Source organism: Prionailurus bengalensis, chromosome B3, assembly GCF_016509475.1.
Source record: "Prionailurus bengalensis isolate Pbe53 chromosome B3, Fcat_Pben_1.1_paternal_pri, whole genome shotgun sequence".
In the NCBI taxonomy this organism is placed as follows: domain Eukaryota; kingdom Metazoa; phylum Chordata; class Mammalia; order Carnivora; family Felidae; genus Prionailurus; species Prionailurus bengalensis.
In genome coordinates, this window is record NC_057355.1 from 122993428 (window position 1) to 123012961 (window position 19534).

Sequence of the window (19534 nt, forward strand, 5' to 3'; positions counted from 1 at the left end):
CGTACTCTTACAACTCAACAATAAAAAGACAACCCAATTTTAAAACAAAGGACTTGAGGGGCGCCTGGGTGGCTCAGTCGGTTAAGCGGCCGACTTCGGCTCAGTTCATGATCTTGTGGTCCATGAATTCGAGCCCCACATCGGGCTCTGTGCTGACAGCTCAGAACCTGGAGCCTGTTTCGGATTCTGTGTCTCCCTCTCTCTGACCCTCCCCCGTTCATGCTCTGTCTCTGTCTCAAAAATAAATAAACGTTAAAAAAAAGTTTTTTTTAATAAAATAAAATAAAACAAAGGACTTGAATAGACATTTCTCCAAAGAAGATATACAAATGACTAGTAAATCCACGAAAAGATGCTCTGCATCATTAGTCATTAGGGAAACGCAAGTCAAAACCACAGTGAGATGCTACTTCATATCCACTAGGATAGCTAAAACCCTTGTACGTTGCTGGTGTAATCACAAAATGATATAGACACTTTGGAAAACAGTTCCTAAAATGCTAAACCTAAAGTTACCATATGATGCAGCATTTCTAGTCCCTGGAGAAATGAAACATACACACAAAAACTTCTACATAAATGCTCATGGCAACATTATTCCTAAGAGTCAAAAAATGGAAACAATCCAAATGTCCATAAATTGATGAACAGATAAACAAAATACAGAATAATTTTACAGTGGAATATTATTTAACAATAAAAAGGAAGTAATGATACATGTTAAAGATGAAAGAAACATTATGCATATTATAAAAAGCCAGAAATCAAAGGCTTCATACTCTGTGGTTCCACTAACATGAAATGTCTAGGACAGGTAAATCCACAGAGACAGAAAGTAGACTAGGAGTTTGCCAGGGCCAGGGGTGGAGTTTGTTTTTGGGGCGATGAAACTGTTCTAAAGTTACATTGTGATGATTGCACCATTATGTGAATATAATAAAAACCAATGAATTGTACACTTGGGAAGGGCGAATGTAATGATTTGTTAATTACATTTCAATAAAACTGTTTTGTAAGAAACAGGCCTTGTGCACAATATGACATCATAAACACAATAACACCAGGGGTTAGTATCCAGGTGCAAAAGCCATATAAATTAGAGGCAAGTATGCACTCCAGCAGAAAAATGGGCCAAAGATAGGAACTGTCAATTCACAGAGAAAGGAACTTGATCGCAAAATAAATATATGAATATGCTCATCCTCACTAGTCCAAGTTATTGTAAATAAAACAATGAAGTAACTGTTTCCATCTTTACCTTTCTGAAAGCTGTAAAAATAAAAGACCATATTAAATGTTGGCAACGTTATGTAGCAATGGGAATTTATATACAGGTGCTCTTAGTATAAATTGGTACAATTGTCTTGGAGAATAGTGGCAATTTCTAGAAAAGTTGAAATACACGTATTCATAATGACCACCCTATTAAGTTTTTATCTGGGTATATACAATAGCTGAGATTTGCAAACATTTTTGTTCTAGCCTATACTAAGGATGAACATTTTTCTATCAACCTAATGCACGTATAATGTATGAGGTCTTGGGAATGAGGACCTCAACATATTACTTTTGGGGGGATCAGTTCAACCTGCTGTTTTCCCAAGAAATTCTGCTCATGCCACAAGGAGACATGTTTAAGAATGTTTACTGTAGAAATGTAATAACGAAAAAATGGAAGTAACCTAGTTTTTCATTAGTTTGTTGTAACCCTCCTACAACAAACAAGCAAAAAACCAGTATGGCATATTGCTAGAATGAATACTATACAGCATTGAAGAGATGACTCTAGATCTGTATTATCAACGTGGGCAAATCTCAGAAACATATTGTTAAACAAAAGCTGCAGAAAGATACATATGGTGTGATATGTATATAAGGATTAAAAACATGCAGGAGAATACTGTATTGCTTATGGCTGTGTCTACAGGGAAGGTTTCATTCATTCATTCATTCATTCATTCATTTATAAAAGGAATCTTTTTTCATCTTTTTAAATAATTTGTTTATTTTTGAGAGAGTGCTTGCACGCGCATGGAGGAGGGGCAGAGAGAGGGAGAGCTAGAATCCCTACCAGGCTCTTTGCTTTTAGTATCAGAGTCTGACGCAGGGCTTGAACCCACCAACGGGGAGTTCGTGACCTGAGCTGAGATCAGGATGCTTAACCAACTGAGCCACCCAGGTGTCCCAGAAAGGTATTTTTTTCATGCATGGTAATGATAAACACCAAAAATGAGGGTAGTTTTCATACTTTTGGGGAAAAAGGGAAGTTAACACTTCACTAGGACAAACTTCTTAAACGGACTGGGGGAACTGCTTAAACATAAGTCAGATCAACACACCCCTGAGGGCTTCTTATCACTGACAACAAAAGACAGTTTCTCTTGGTTTGCAGGGCCCTGTGTCATCAGGTTCTCCCATACTTCTGACTTCATTCATATCCTGTCAGGTCACTGCACTCCAGCCGAGTGGGCCTTTCTGCTCCTCTCTGAACACATCAAGAAGCACCTCTGCCCTTCCCCCACCCTCTGCCCTGGGGCTTTTGCCCTCACAGCAACTCCAGCCTGGAAAACTTCTCTGATTAGTTTTCTCCCTGCCTCTGTGTACATTTTGCTTACCCCTTACCTCCTTCTGACAGGTTATCCTTGACCACCTTGTCTAAAATGCTTTCCTCTTCCCATGATTTTTTTTTTTTTTTCTGGTTATAGAGCTTACAATTGCCTGCTATTTTAGTGTATATCTATTTGCTTATTAATTGTCTGCCTCTCCCATTGGAGTGTATGGTATTGTATTCCAGTGTTCAGATCATGCTTAGCTCACAGAGGCTCAGGAAGTATTAATGGAATAAATGAAAGAATTAATGATAGCTTTAATGTTTTATTTAATGGGAAAAAATAAGATCTAAAGCCTATAAGCTAATTAAGTTTTGATAAATCTATATGTTGAGTACCTTTTAATCTGCTTTTTGTATTAATTACACTGTGCTATTTCATATATACTTGCTAGTTGACAAAAACCAGTTTCCCAAAATAATGTTGTAAATATACACAAGAAACAAGTTGTGGTACGTTTGCCGTTAAAGAAACCCGTAGCGTAGTTTTTATTGTTTCAGGTTTACAGGTGGTTAGACTCAGCAGGAGCTTACTGAACGTTCCTGGTAGTGGCAGTGACAGCCTGTGAGGAGGAGCAGGAAGAGGCCGATGACCGTCCGATGGTCTGGAAATGGCACAGACCCTAGTGTATTTTATCGCCTTTCCATTAGTTCTTTCTAAGGGGCGGCGTGGCCACAAGTGGGACTTCTGTAGCACCCCTTCCCATTGTCCTATGAGGGGTCTAAGCTGTGACATGCTGGTTAGTGCTTCAAGGGAAGGGAAGCCTGTCAGCACAGACTTTTCTGCCATGTCTCCCGTTCTCACCTTGATTTGAAATGCCATGAAGCTGGGCTGAGACACCTGTGATCACCAGTTAGACTGTAACAGAAATACATGTTGGAGACCCCTGTTTATGTGCTAACAGCTAGGATCTTTATTGCCTCCTGAGCAGGCTTGGCTTGCATGTAGAAGCAAAGGGAGCAGTTTATTTCTAGGACAGCTAAATTAGTGTCCTGGTTTCCTAAAAGCAGACGTTTTCTTAGCAGTGGAAGCTCATATAACTATTTATCTCAATCCAAGTATAGCTAAGTAATATGAGCAGCAAAATTATCTAATTACTGTATGAGTAGCAAAAAAGGAGCACAAATGGTGAGTTTTAAGTGAAATTCTAATATTAAGCCACTGATGATTTTAAAACAGACTAAGTTGTAGTATTTCTGAAATAATTAAAGGAAAATTTGATTCATAGAAAATCTGAGAAATATGACTAAGAAATGGCAATAAATTGAAAATGTAAAGACTTGGATTCTAATCGCAATTTAGAACTTAGAATTAAATTTTTGAATTCAGTTTCCTAGAATGTGTGTGACTGGACACATTGCTCAATCTCCTTTCCTTGGTGCTGTCATTTAGTCATGTGAAGAGGACTCAGAATCACTTGTAAAAGAAGGGCTTCTCACTGTGTTGGTGTATTTTTCATCCTGTGTATTTAAATATAAATCCCTTTTGACAGTATTCTGTAGTTTCTTTATCTCTTTAATCTCAAAAACCATATTGATCTTTGCATCCTTTTTTGCTAAAAAAAAAAAAAAACCCTGAAGAGTCCTTGAATACAAGGATTATCTCTTTATTTGTGTCTTCAAATACAGAGTACAAACCTTGATACAGAGATTAAATATTTGTTGAGAAGAATGAGATGAGCTCCTTGGTAGAAAGGGGGCTCTAGGTTCCTAGGAGAGGCTTTGATGTCTGAAAGTTATTTGTGCAGTTTTGGGATGTTAAAAAATGAAACAGGAGGAATGTCCATTCCCGGGTACGTGAAATTAAGGAGAGAGGGAGAGGGTCAAGTTGTAAGGGATTTCCCAGGGTTGGTAGTACCGAAGTGAAGAGAGGGAATGTGTAGACTATTGTATTCTCTGCTTTCTATTTCAGGCATGTCCACATTCTCTCCCTGCCCCTAGAAAAGCAGACATCTTTGATTGATTGCTGGACACTATATATAAAGGACCTGCAGAGACTCAAGTCCATGTTGTTTTCTCCTTTTGCTCTGAGCACCCGCAATATAACCAGGGACTGAGATAGGTGGGACTGGGCTAAAACTTTGGGTAGATTCCACTAAGGATGGGATCCATTGTGTTTGTTGCAAGCCCCTCCCTCTAGCATTGTAAGACTGTGGTTGATTTCAAGCCACCTTTCTAGTCTAGCTCTCTAGCTTCTCTAGCACGTGGTAAGTGTCCTGTGCAGAAAACTGGCCATAGGTCTGGGGCTCTGCTAGAATTCAGTCTGTGACACCATCCTATAGAGCTATCATAAGCCCCACTGGTTTTTCTTCCTCTTGGCAGAGTTCTTCTGCTTGTGGCAAGCCCATTTATGATCATTCGTGCTCACACTCTGCAAATAACACCAGGGAAGAAAATGACTAGCGATTTCAGCTCACTAAGGAAATGTTCTTCTTCTCTGGAATTTTTGTTTATTTGCCCTCTTTGCTTTGCATGAGAGACAGTTCTTCAATGTCTTTAAAACTATTTCTTGTTTTGAGTAATCTGTGTAGTTTTATCTAGTTGTTCTGTGGAAGTGATGGTTTGTCTCTACCTATTAATTTTAACCTATAAGCAGAAGTCTCAGTATGGTTTTTTGTTTTTGTTGATGTAAATGGGACATCAAAATAAAGTTGTTCAAACAACTTTGATAGAGGGTGCCTGGGTGGCTCAGTCGGTTAAGGGTCCAATCAGGTCATGATCTCACGGTTCACGGGTTCAAGCCCTGTGTTGGGCTCTCTGCTGTCAGCACAGAGCCTGGAGCTTGCTTTGGATTCTGTGTCTCCCTCTCTTTCTGCCCCTCCCCAACTTGTGCTCTCTCTCTCTCTCAAAAATAAATAAACATTAAAAAAAAAAAACAAAACAGAAATTCTCTTTGTAAAGTCTGAAGGTAGACAGGTAGCATTCAGTAGGGTATGAGCTATCTTTGTTTTGTAATCTTTTAGGATGTTTTTATTTTTATTTATTAAATTTCTTTTTGTAGTGTTTATTTTTGAGAGAGAGAGAAAAAAAAAAAAAACCCACAGTGGGGAAGGGGTGGCAAGAGAGGAAACACAGAATCTGAAGCAGGCTCCAGGCCCGAGCTGTCACCACAGAACCCAAGGAGGAGGCTCGATCCCACGAACTGTGAGATTATGATGGGAGCCGAAGTCAGACGCTTAACCCAGGTGCTCCTGTTTATTTTTTGTTTGAGAGAGAGAGAGAGGGAGAGAGAGAGCACGGGAGCATGAGCTGGGGGAGGGGGGGGAGAAAGAGAGAATCTTAAGCAGGCTCCATGCTCAGAGCAGAGCCCAATGAGGGGCTTGATCCCACTACCCCGGGATCATGACTGAAGCAGAAATCAAGAGTCGGAGGCTTAACTCACTGAGCCACCCAGGCACCAGGATGTTTTGTTGTTGTTGTTGTTGTTGTTGTTTTAGCATCTCCGTCTTCAATCACATCCATCTACATTCCAGGCCACTGGCACTTCATTCTCTTTCTCTCCAGGAAAGAGAAGTGGAAGGAGAACAATTGTTTCAAGGGATGTAATCCGGCCCTGGTACCTGCCCCTTCTGTTCACTTCCTGTTGGCCAAAGTTCATTACATGGCTACCCCTAGCTGCCAGGGAGATTGAGAAATGTAGACTGTAGCTAGATGACCATGGACCCAGCTAAATCTGAGAGCTTCTATTACCAAAGGGGAGATAGGAATATCTACAGGGGGCCAGTTAGCAGTCTCTGTGATGCTATGGTGTGGGGAGAAGCTCTAACCAGAGTTTTCTTCTAAACAGTCCAATTTTCTTAAACTCTTGTACTAAATAATCTATTACTTCCTCTTTGGTTTGTGATTTTTCAACCCTGAATGAGTCTTGTTTAATGTTTATGAGCATGTTCTCCATAGTTAGGCAAAGTTAGCAGACAAATACTGTCTGAATTTTGATCTGTGGTCTTCTGTTGTCTTTTTTTAAAAATACTAGTTCTGATTTTTGTTTTTCCTTTTTTGGTCTGTCTTCATGTGTGTTAATGAGAACCTGGAAAGGGTTTAGTTATAGGTGGCAATGAGACTCTCACGTCTTCAAAACAGGAAAGGTACTGCCTTATAATTTTGGACCAGATGTCCCTTATCCCAGATAAGAGTAAACAATATTCCAAATGCACAAAATTAACAGAGTTAGGAGCCCTTTTAAAAATTTTTACTGACGCTCTGAAAATCAGTAGGTGCCTAGTCAGTGTAAGTGTACAGAAGTTCTAAGACATTTTAACACAGAATATATACCTGTTAAATTTCTCTCAGTTGATAGCAGTGGAAACTGACTCTAGCTAACCAAAAAGGTGATTTACTGCAAGGATCATAGGCATGCAAAAAATAAATAAAAGGAGGGAGCAGGGTAGACCTGATGAACAACTCAGAAAAGTCAGACGGGAACTAGCACCTGGGACCTCAGCAGGAGTTCACAGACCTTTTCTCCAGGATGTTGGAGATCCAGCGCCCTTCAGACTCTTTACCTATTGAAACCATAAATCCCCGTGAGAGAGTGTTGTTAGGTTCATTGTGGCACAGGAGCCTACCCCCGTGTCAGTCAGGACCGAGGAAGGAACGTGATCGTGTCGCACAGAGGCGACCACCGGAATAATCCGAGATTATTCGCAGAGAAGGCAAAGGCACGCGAACCAGGTTGCCTCTCAGTCGGCGTCCACCACACAGCCAGAGCGGAGGGTGTGGTGCCACAGCCCCAGAACGTGTCAGAGGTGGAAGAGAGCCGAGATGAAGGTGCAGTCACCTGTGGCAGAGCCACCCTCGTGCTCCGCTCTCCTGTTACGCGGGTCTGTGATGCCGTGACACGCTGACCCGGAGACTGGGAAACGCTACAGAGGGGATGTGGGCGGCAGGTGAGCACGGTAACTCCGGGGCAGAGCCTCGCTGCCCGCGTGCACAGGATGCCACTGAACTAACTGAAAACGCTCCCGTGCGTACATACTTGGGGGTCTCCATTTTTGAGGCAGGAAAACAGTAATGTCAAAATATGTTTGCTTCACAGCTAGCTTTGGAAGCACTTTTCAGTCATTCCATATGGGGATGCTATTGACACAAGTGAGGGAATTTATCCTGATTGCAAAGAAAAAAAAAAAAAATGTGGACTCCCTACTTTTCAAAATCCCCCTGCTGAAAAAAGGAGGACACTTCTGGGAATTTATGTTCAGAGCGTGGCATGACTTGTAGCATATCTAATTTAAACTCCTCAAAACTTACCAGTAATTTCTAAACTGCCAAATCCAGTGGCTTAATAGAGTAAGACAAGCCAGGTTCTATCAACTTACTAACTGTACTGGTTATTTAAAATTTTTTTTTTCAATGTTTATTTATTTTTGGGACAGAGAGAGACAGAGCATGAACGGGGGAGGGGCAGAGAGAGAGGGAGACACAGAATCAGAAACAGTCTCCAGGCTCTGAGCCATCAGCCCAGAGCCCGACGCGGGGCTCGAACTCACGGACCGCGAGATCGTGACCTGGCTGAAGTCGGACGCTTAACCGACTGCGCCACCCAGGCGCCCCTGTACTGGTTATTTAAATGATCTGGAATTCAGTCTTATTCATAAAATGGGGATAATATACACCCAGAAAGGACCTTGTGAAGACTAGATACGTGAAGAAGCTGGAGGAGGTCCTGGCCACAGTAAATGGTGCCTGTTACAATTATAGCCTTGCTTTCCCACCGCCACCACGTTGCATACCCTCCTTAATGAAATGGCCTCTCTCTCTCCTTGGGCTTTCTCAAACCACTTCCCAATGATTCTGTTCTTGCACAATCAGCCTTCTTCAGCAGTGTGTGTGTCTTCTCCCAGTAACATTATGATTCCCCCGTATTACTTCCTAGGTGCCTCCTCTTCTTGCTTAGTGCCTTCTTCTGCTTCACCAATTCTCCTGGCTTCAACCACCACCAGTTCATTCCTTCAACTAAGATTCCCTAAGATCCTACCACACACCAGGCACAAGGCAAATATAGAAGTCCCCCTTACCCATGTTTTCCAAACCCACAGTCAACCACAGTCTGGAAGATGGTCCTCCTTCTGACGGATCATCAGAAGGTCAACACCAGTCTTAATGCTGTGTCGCAATGCCTACATCATTCACCTCATTTCGTCACATCCTGTAGGCATGTTATCGTCTCACATCATCACAACAGTGAGTACAGTACAATAAGGTATTTTGAGAGAGAGAAACCACATTCACATAACTTTTATTACAGCATATCATTATAATTTTCTATTCTATTATTATTTATTGTGGTTAATCTCTTACTGTGCCTAATTTATAAATTAACATTTATCATGGGAATGTATGTAGAGGAAAAAATAGTATATACAGGGTTTGATACTATCTACTGTATACAGTGGTTTCAGGCATCGACTAGGGATCTTAGAAAATATGCCCCACGGATAAGGGGAACTATGCAGTAAAATCTCAGATGTTTGCTGAAGGCTTACTAATTAGACAGCAGGAGGCTTATTTAGAATAAGTCAAAACCATTAAATTTGGGAAGTCAGTACTTTACTTTCTAAATCTACCAGATTACCAAATTTGTTGAATACTTTCCCCAACCTCAATATGCGTTATTTGGAGTAAGGCTGGGCCATACCCATAGTCTCAGTACAACCGCATATTTCACTGTACTTAGAGATTAGCAGAAAGCAGCAGGCTGGTAAAACAGACCACACTAAAAAAAATCAATACCCCTACACCAGGGATTATCCCAATCCTTTTGGGTCCTACAGTACACATGTATTATTTCTACAATCAGAAGCAAAAATTTTTTAAAGAGGAAAAATAGCAACCTTAATCTTTATTATGGGTCTTGAAGGTAGCATTAAAGACCGCAAACATCAACATAAATGTTCTCAGATTAAATGGGTTGAGAGAAAGGGCTTACTTGCCTAATCAGTCACAAACTACAAATTATATTATGGAAGCCTTCTTAGAAGCTATTCAGAAGGCAACGGACTTCTGAGGCCACAAACCACGTATTTAATCAAGTAAGGCACACCCACTCAGAATGCAAACACAGTCTCTACCCATCCCTCTCAATTGCCTATTCTGCCAATAAAACACTACTTCTTTCTTTCAAAAACTGAATCTAATTGAATCTCAACCAATTAACTATCTTGCCCCAGAGCACTACAAAGTTTCTAGGGCACCTAGGCCAACCCTAAAAAGTGGGCAAGCCTGCTTTCCCTGAATATCCAAGTTTTAAAATACTGTCTTAAGAATACAGAGGTTTACGTATTAAATACTGCTTTCATTGCCCAAGAAGTTTTATTCGAGAGAATTCCTGAGTGGAATTAATGACTCTGGAATCTTTCAGATCCAGCTAGGAAGATTTGAAATGTTCTTCTCCTTGGAAGAAGTGCATTCAAAACAAAAATCTAGTCCCACAACTGTAGTTACAACATTATTTTGGCTCAATGCCTTGAGGTCTTTGGATGTCTCATGAGACCTGTGAGGTGTGAACAGGTATCATGGCCAAGTGTGAACAGATACTCCTCCAGCTCTTGTCTTAAAACTAACTTCTTTTCACAGTTACTGTTTCCTTTCAGTGGAAACAAAAGCTAGTAGCTATTTAGTAAACCACCCTCCATTAGTTATTCATTTGCCTCCTAAGTAGCAAGACTGGCCCTTTGTTCTTTCTACTTTGCTTGTCTTATATTTAAATAAGAACATGACTTGTGCCCCAAGTCCTCCTTAGGATAGAATCTTATTCTGGCAGCTAGAAGGCTGTCATCATTCTAATATATCATTAAAACTACTTCTAAAACTACTTCTACAGGTTAGAAAGTTAGGTTCAAAATGATCTCAAAGGCAGGTAATTTTTTTTTCCCCTTCAATACTCAACAACTAGTTAAGGAAGGTAAAATGTGTGCCCAAACCTCAAACGTTCCTTAAAGAAATGAAAGAGATTTTTTTTAAAAGGCTGTAAACAAGGAACTCTAAAAGTAAAAACAAGTATACTATTTCAGGTGCAACCAAAATACGGCATTTATTTGATCAAACGTTAAACCCACGGTAAGAAACTCTTGCAATTAAGATCACTGAATGCTGCAACACGCTGAAGAAAAGTTCCTGCAAATCCTCTAGGGGTCTTTAAAAATAGAATAGAATCATCTATCAAGATTACTTTTTAATAAAGTCCTACAAAGAGATAAAAGAACTGAATTACATAAACCCCTAAAGGTGCCTTCTAGCTCTAATTCTGCCAAAGCTCCCAATTCTAACTCTTTCAAAGTTTTCCTAGTGCTAATTGCCACCCTTCACCTCAAATAAAGGCTGGCCCTCCTCTCACCCCTCTGAATGGTAAGGGAGGAAAAATTACTGCTTTATTGCTCCTCTTCCTTGTGAAAACTCCACGTCTACTGTCATCGTTAAAAAACAGTCATGTCGGGGTGCCCGGGTGGCACAGTCAGTTAAGCCTCCGACTTCAGCCAGGTCACGATCTCGCAGTCCGGGAGTTCGAGCCCCACGTCAGGCTCTGGGCTGATGGCTCAGAGCCTGGAGCCTGTTTCCGATTCTGTGTCTCCCTCTCTCTCTGCCCCTCCCCCGTTCATGCTCTGTCTCTCTCTGTCCCAAAAATAAATAAACGTTGAAAAAAATTAAAAAAAAAAAAAAAAACCAGTCATGTCTACACAGGGCTCCCGTAGAGAGCAAAACCCAATGCTCCTGCGATGTTCCTCCTCTCCTCTCCTCTCACTGAGCTACCACACTCACAGCACTTCTCACACCTGATTGGGGCGAGGGGAGGTGTTCCACCGTGACACCAGCTGGTGTCGATCTAACCCAATTCTGACACTCTCTTCCTGGAGATAGTGTCAGATCCCGCAGGTGAAGGCCCCACCCCCTTCAGATGCCTGTCACAAGTCCAGGTTGTCCCACGGCTTCTGACCCATCGACTATAAATCAGGTTTCTCACCACTCCCTCCACTGGTTGATAATTTGCTAGAATGGCTCACAGAACTCAGGAAAACTGTTTATTTACTGTTTCCCAGTTTATTATAAAAAGATACGATAAAGGACACAGACGAACAGGGACAATGTGTGTGGGAAGGGGCGCCACTCTCCTAGCATCTCCATATATTCAACAACCCGGAAGCTCCCTGAACCTGGTACTTTGGGGATTTTTATAGAGGCTTCACGCATCAGCAATCATTAACTTCATTTCCAGCCTCTCGCTCCTCTGTGGAGAATGGGGGTGGAGCTGACACCTGGCTTGGTCTTTCTGGTGAGCAGCCCCCATCCGGGAACCTACACAGAGTCACCTCATTAGAACAAAAGACACTGCTATCACTGGGGAAATTCCAAGGGATTTAGATACTCTGTGTCAGGAATAAGGGTCAAAGACTAAATATTAGAACAAAAGATGCTCCTAGTATTATCACTTAGGAAATTGCACAAGTTTCATGAGCTCTGTGCCAGGATATGGGAGCAGAAACACATAGACACATTTTTCCCTATTACCTCACAGCTACTATGCAAAAAAAAAAAAAAAAGAGAGAGAGAGAAAATAACAAGTGTTAGCGAGGATGTGAAGAAATTGGAACCCTTGTGCACTGTTGATGGGAATGTAAAATGGTATAGCTGCTGTGGAAAACAGTACGGCATTTCCTCAAAAACTTCAAAATAGAATTATCATATGATTAAGCAATTCCACTTCTGAATATATATCCAAGATGACGGAAAGCTCGGTCTTGAAGAGGTATTTGTATACCCATATTTAAAGCAGCATTATTCACAATACCTAAACCTTGGAAGCAACCCAAGTGTCAATTAACAAATGGCTGGGAATGCAAACTGGTGCAGCCACTCTGGAAAACAGTATGGAGGTTCCTCAAAACACTAAAAATAGAACTACCCTACGACCCAGCAATTGCACTACTAGGCATTTATCCATGCGATACAGGTGTGCTGTTTCAAAGGGACACATGCACCCGCATGTTTATAGCAGCACTATCAACAATAGCCAAAGTATGGAAAGAGCCCAAATGTCCATCGATGGATGGATGGATAAAGATGTGGTATATATATACAGTGGAGTATTACTCGCCAATCCGAAAGGATGAAATCTTGCCATTTGCAACTACGTGGATGGAACTAGAGGGTATGATGTTAAGTGAAATTAGTCAGAGAAAGACAAATCTCACATGACTTCACTCATATGAGGACTTTAAGATACAAAACAGATGAACACAAGGCAAAGGAAGCAAAATTAATATAAAAACAGGGAGGGGGACAAAACATAGGAGACTCTGAAATATAGAGAACAAACAGAGGGTTGCTGGAGGGGAGATGGGCTAAATGGGTAAGGGCTTAAGGAATCTGCTCCTGAAATCATTGTTGCACCATGTGCTAACTAACTTGGGTGTAAATTATAAAAAATACAGAAAAATAAAATAAAATAAAAATAAACTCCTACAAGAAAAAAAAAACAAATAAATGGCTAAGCAAAATGTGGTTTATACATACAATGGAATATTATTCAGCCTTTAAAAGGAAGGATATTCTGATACACAGTGCTACATGGATGAACCATGAGGACATCACGCTAAATGAAATAAGCCAGTCATAAAAACAAAAATATTGTACAATTCCATTTATATGAGGTACTTACAGCAAATTCATAGAGACAGAAGTAGAATGGTGGTTGCCACGGACTGGGTGGGCTAGGTGGAGGAGGGAATGGGGAGTTACTGTTTGATGGGGACAGAGTTTCCGTTTTACCAGAAGAAAAAGTTGGGGCGCCTGGGTGGCTCAGTCGGTTGAGCGTCCGACTTCGGCTCAGGTCATGATCTCACAGTCTGTGGGTTCAAGCCCCGGGTCGGGCTCTGGGCTGATGGCTCAGAGCCTGGAGCCCGTTTCAGATTCTGTGTCTCCCTCTCTCTCTGACCCTCCCCTGTTCATGCTCTGTCTCTCTCTGTCTCAAAAATAAATAAACGTTTAAAATTAAAAAAAAAAAAAAAAAAAGAAGAAGAAGAAGAAGAAGAAGAAACAGTTATGGCAGTGGATGGTGGTGGTGGTAGCACATTATGAATGTATATAATACCACTGAACTGTATACTTACAAATGGTTAAGATGGTAAATTTTATATTATGTGTATTTTACTACAATGAGAAGAAACTGGGGGGAGGGGGGACCCAGAAAACAAAAACAAACAGTAATGTTTGATTGTTTTATATGCCCATTCTACCAAAGGATCTATTTACTCAGACTCTAAACCCAAATAGAACAAAGGGCAAGCATATATATCCATCCCATCAGACGCAGAAACTCTTGAGAGTGTAAAAGGACCCTAGAAGTTTCTAACCTCTCTTCTGTTCATCCAAAGACAAATGCTGGGATATGGGAGGAAACAAACCTGTATCTTGGGGTTTAAAAACTCTCGATTTATATTTCAGTTAAAAGAGGACACAAACCTGCAGACTTAATATCTTATGTGTATTTTTATGGCATAATTGGGAACATTTCCCCAGCAACTGAGGAAAAATAGAGGTTGGAGCACTAATGTAGCACTTTAAAGTGATTAACTTAATGTAACACTTTAATTAAAACAAAAACAACTAAAAATTTTTTAAATATACTCTTGCTCCCATGAAGTTACCAAAAATCTCTTTGGCTTAAGGAAAAACAAACAAACCCATGGTCAATATTCCTCATATTCATGTACAAAGCTGTATCTCTAAAGTCTCTGTTTTAAAAAGACTTGTGACAAACAGTTTTCTAGAAGGGACACTGGAGCCCTAAACATTCTTTCAGGCCTTCTACTAGACCATTTTTCCAGATGCCACCACAGTGCCTTGAGTGGAACTTTTCTCTACAATATACTAGAAAAAGTCAGCCAGCTCTTAGAGTCATACAAATTTTTAAATTTCACTTTAGCAACTTGATGTGTCTTCATCTTATTATTAATCAGCTGTCTCTGAAGAAATATCATGCCAGGGCGCTTGGGTGGCTCAGTTGATTAAGCATCTGACTTCGACTCAGGGCATGATCTCGAGGTTTGTGAATTTGAGCCCCACATCAAGCTCTGTGCTGACAGCTCGGAGACTGGAGCCTGCTTTGGATTCTGTGTCTCCCTCTCTCTCTCTGCCCCTCCCCCTACTCATGCTCTGTCTCTCTCTCAAAAATAAATATAAACATTAAAGAAATATATATCATGCCTACAAATGTTAAATTGCTAGATTATGGGAGGGAGAAATTTACTATTAAATCAGAACATAACTCCTTTGTTAGGTGAAAAGAGCAGCTAAACACAAAACACTTCCTGAAGTGCAAACACCTTTCTCTTGTCTTCCTTTTCCTTCTTAAAAATCATAATCCACTCATTCATCGGCAATGTATTCTCTGACTCCTACCCCTTAGGTTTCCATGCTGTACCCTATACCACAAGTTTATTACCCATTTGTGTTACTAAAAAAACAACCCTTTACACCATTAATAACGAGAGCATTCTCACCATTTCTTCTCGCACACATTTCTTTAAAAATGAAAATAAATCTTTTGTTTTTTAATAGTTTTTATTTACCTTTTTTTCTTAAAAATTTTAAGGTGTATTTATTTTTGAAGGACAGAGAAAGAGAAGGGCAGGGGAGGGGCAGAGAGAGAGGGAGACACAGAATTTGAAGCAGGCTCCAGGCTCCGAGCTGTCAGCACAGAGCCAGATGCGAGGCTCGAACTCATGAGCCTCAAGATCATGCCCTGAGCCGAAGTCGGAGGCTTCACCGACTGAGCCACCCAGGTGCCCCGAAAATAAATCTTTTGAATCTGTGCATTATGGTGCCTTCCATCTTACAACTTCAAGGGAGGTCAAGTCTTTTATTTGTCCCCCAACTCTCATAGTTTTACTATGTCAGCATGACCTGGAGAAATGCTCTATTTTCTATTTCACACCAAACAGTAACAGGTCTATCTACCATATCACATCTACTGACTTGGGGGGGGGGGGGGAGGGGAGCTGCTAGATAATTAAAGCCAAATAAATCACAATAGTCACACTACTGCTACTGGGAACAGATGGCTTTGGGAGGGGAAAAAAAAGTTTTCCTTAATATCTGATTGGGATTTATAAGTATTAAAGTCAATTGCAGGGGCACCTGGGTGGCTCTGACTTTGGCTCAGGTTATGATCTAGAGGTTTGTGAGTTCCAGCCCCACAAATGGTTCTGTGCTTACAGCTCAGAGCCTGGAGCCTGCTTCGGATTCTGTGTTTCCCTCTCTCTCTGCCCCTTCCCTCTCTCTCTCTCTCTCAAAAATAAATAAACATTAAAATTTTTTCATTAAAAATAATAAAAAAAAATAAAGTCAATTGTAAATCTCACAACACTTTCTTCAAGTAACACTGTCCTTTAATCTTTTTAAACAGCTCGTCTTTAAAAACACATCTCAGGGAATATGTCATCCAGAGAATTGGAAGGCTGTTAATAATTATTGTCTTCAATTCACAACTTTTCAAAATATTTCAGAACTGCCTGAACTTGGTTGGTGATTCAACCTTGGTTAACTGGTATAGATAGAGACGCATCACACGTCACCACCTGCGTTCAACAGCCCCTTCTGTGATAGCACGCTTGCTCACAGGGACCACCTAACTCTACCTAGAGCCCGGGATGGGGTTTCACCAAGGGCTGGGTAGAAGCATAATGCTTGTGAGGCACCAGGCCCGGTTCACTGTCAGATCTGTGGTCCAATGCCTTGCTTGCAGAAGGGGTAGGTATGTGTTAGGGAGAGACTGGGTTTGTTTCCGCCTGGTACCACCTCCTAACTTTCTCTGCCTCCTGAGGACCCCGAGGGTGTTTCTCAGGACTCTTAAAGGAAGCAACCACCTCGAGGACAGGAGGAGGGAGCCTCCAGGGAAAAAACCAAGAGCCCCGGAGTGGATCCTCCCAGGGTCCGCAGGGTCACTCCCTGCCTCCCCGGGGGAGGAGGGGCACGAATTTCTGGTCAAATCAGGCGGAGGAAGGCACTGTGGCTTTGAGCAGAACCCAAACCTCTGGAGGAAAAGAGGAAGACCTCAGACGCGGAGAGATGGGGGAGCCCCTACGCCTCCCTTGAGCCTCCCGCTCCGGGCAGGCCCGGTCAGCGCCGGGACACCGCTTCCAGCACACCTGAGCCGTGCCCGGCGCCCGCTCCCGGCCCCGCGGACGGTCAACGCGACCTCGCCCTGCCCGGCCGCCCCCTCCGCCGACTCGGCACGGGCGCAGCTCGCGGGGTCCCGGCCCACTGCCTCCGGTTCAGCCCGACCGCCCAGTCCCACCGTACCTGGCCGGCGGCGGCGGCTGCGGCGGCGGCGGCAGCGGCGGTGCTCCTCACGTACCCGTTCCGCACTTCCCCGTTCGCCACGCAGCCGTTCGCCCGCACAGGGCGACGATAGCAGCAGCCTCCGGGCCCCGGCCGCATCGTCCCGGTAGCACCAGGCACAAGGCGACTCTGTAGGCGGCGGCCGAGACGGCAGCAGCTTCAGTCCCGCTCAGCACCCCACCCACCTCCTCGAAACCGGAAATGGTTGCACGCCCCCGCCAATTACCGGCCTGGCCGTCACATAGGGGCGGGGCCCACTCGGGGGAGTAGGTGGTTCGCCCAAAGCCCCGCTGCCAAGGGGAAACGGGGCGGGGCCGGACAGGAGGGTCATAAGCCTAAGGACTGATGACCAATCAGGAGGAGGAGGAGGCAGACCCTATGCTACGGTCTGGCCAATCACGGGGGCGACAGCAAAACAGCTTGCTGGTGTTGAGGAGGTGGTCTGAGGAGGCTTTGGCGGCTTCTTGGTCTACGCAAAGGAGGCGGGGCCCAGGAAGAAGTAGCCAATTAGAGTGTGAGAAAAGGAAGGGGGCTGAGCCCAAGTGTCCAGAGCGGGTTCCTGGGTTCTCCCGGACAGGTGGCGCCCTCTTTGCCCTTGCCTTCGGGGAAGTTCTCCGAGGTGAATCCCAGCCCGAGACAGGGATCCTTTATTTAATTTGCGAATTCCTATGTAGGTGTCTGTAGAAGAGCATTCTCTAACCATTCCTCGACATGCACCGTACAATAACATATTTCTTAGTAATTCGAACGTCGCTTGGCCCTTCACATCTGCCCCCAATCAGGATTTTCTGTACAATTTCCTTTAAAGGGTACTTATTTGAGAGCCAAGGAACCTGAATAACTGAAAGCTAAACCTTGAGTAGCCACTTTGGGAGCCAAGTTCTTTAAAGTTAACACTTGTTTCATAGACTCACAGCAAGAAATATATTAATAAAACATCATGCACCTATCATAATGCCTGGCCCATAGTAGGAGCATAATATTATTTTCGCACCCCTTTAGTTCTCTCTTCCCGTAGGGGTTAGAAAGGAAATGGATCTATATCATAACAGGAGACTTTTGGGGGAGCCTGGGTGGCCCAATCAGTTGAGCCTCTGAGTTTGGCTCGGGTCATCATCTCACAGTTCTGAGTTTGAACCCTGCATGGGGTTCTCTGCTGTCAGAGTAGAGCCCGCTTCGAATCCTCTCTCTGCACCTCCCCTGTTCATGCTCTCTCTAGGTCTCAAAAATAAATATACATAAAAAAAGAGAGAGAGAGACTTTTGGTTACCCATAAAGAATTTCGTGTCACAGTCAAGAGCATGGACTCTGGAGGTGGTCTGGGTTTGAATCCTGACTGCACCACTTACTACTAGCTGAGTGACCACTATATATCTTCATCTGTTCAGTGAAGACAATAATAGTTGTCCTGAGGATTTGAGTTAATATATGTAGTGTATTTTGTATAAGACATGGCCATGGGTAAAAATTCATTCAATGTTGGTTATTTTTAACTGCTGAATGGGCCTATGAGAGCCCCTGCATTCTCCCCCCTACCCCATATTTAGAAAAGGGATAGACAAGGTATCAGTTTTGTGTGGTTTAGGAGCTGAACAATCTAACAGCAGATGGGCAGAGAGTTTTCTTCTTTGAGTTAACAAACACTGTGATCCCAAAGAATATAAATTTGTGACAGAAGTATGAGGCTAAAAGAAAAGCATGTGGGGACCCCTGGGTGGCTCAGTTGGTTGACTGTGTGATTCCTGGTCTCGGCTCAGGTCATGATCTCATGGTTGGTGAATTCAAGCCCCATGTCAGGCTCTGTGCTGACAGTGTGGAACCTGCTCGAGATTCTCTGTCTCCCTCTCTCTCTCTCTCTCTCTCTCTCTCTCTCTGCTTCTCCCTTGCTTGTGCTCTCTTTCTCTCAAAAATAAATAAATATTTTTTAAAAAGAAGAAGAAAAGCATGTGTTTTGCACTTCATGGAGCTTACATTATAGTGAGAAAAGATGTACATAGATAAATCAAACAGCAATAAAAGTCCTATGGAAGGCTGGAGTTCTGATGAAGAAAGCTGGACCGCAGTGACAAGTCTAGTCTTCCCATATAGAAAGTTTTCAGGGCAGGAATCTGGTTGGAAGCAGGGCTAAAGCATTAAATTGAAGCTTAGATATTGGGTTGAATGAAATTGGAAAAGACTTGGAAAGACGATGTAGGATGAGCAGGATTTGGAGAGCTGAGAATGAGAAGGAAGGGGACAGTGTTCCTGGGAGAGAGAACCTTCAAAAACTCAGGTGCAGAGGCTGGAAAGAACAAAGACTAAAACTGGAGCATAAGGGTGAAGATTGCAGCTAGATTAGAGGAATCCTGTTAGCTAGTGCCTCCCTCCAGAGGGCAGGACACAGGTCCTTGTCTTGTTCTGCCACTTACTCACCATGTGTGGTCTTGGACAAGTCATACAACATTATCCTTAGTTTCCGCACCCATCTTACAAAATTAATACCTGTAATACTTACCTTGCAGGGCTTTTGTGAGCATCAATGATATGATATGCAAATGATCTGATAAACTTGCACACCATTGCTAAATCACAAAACGGATGCCTCAGAAGGCA

At 42.7% G+C, this 19534-nt stretch overlaps 1 protein-coding gene across 1 annotated transcript in view; it reads right to left on the reverse strand.

The window, feature by feature from the left end:
- SPTLC2 (serine palmitoyltransferase long chain base subunit 2) overlaps window positions 1–17132 on the reverse strand; it is a 103820-nt gene extending 86688 nt beyond the window's left edge. The window contains exon 1 of the mRNA XM_043556731.1: window positions 16904–17132. Coding sequence (XP_043412666.1) covers window positions 16904–17041 — 138 coding nt within the window. The 5' untranslated portion in view covers window positions 17042–17132. The remainder of the gene's footprint in view (window positions 1–16903) is intronic.
- Window positions 17133–19534: the final 2402 nt, after the last annotated feature.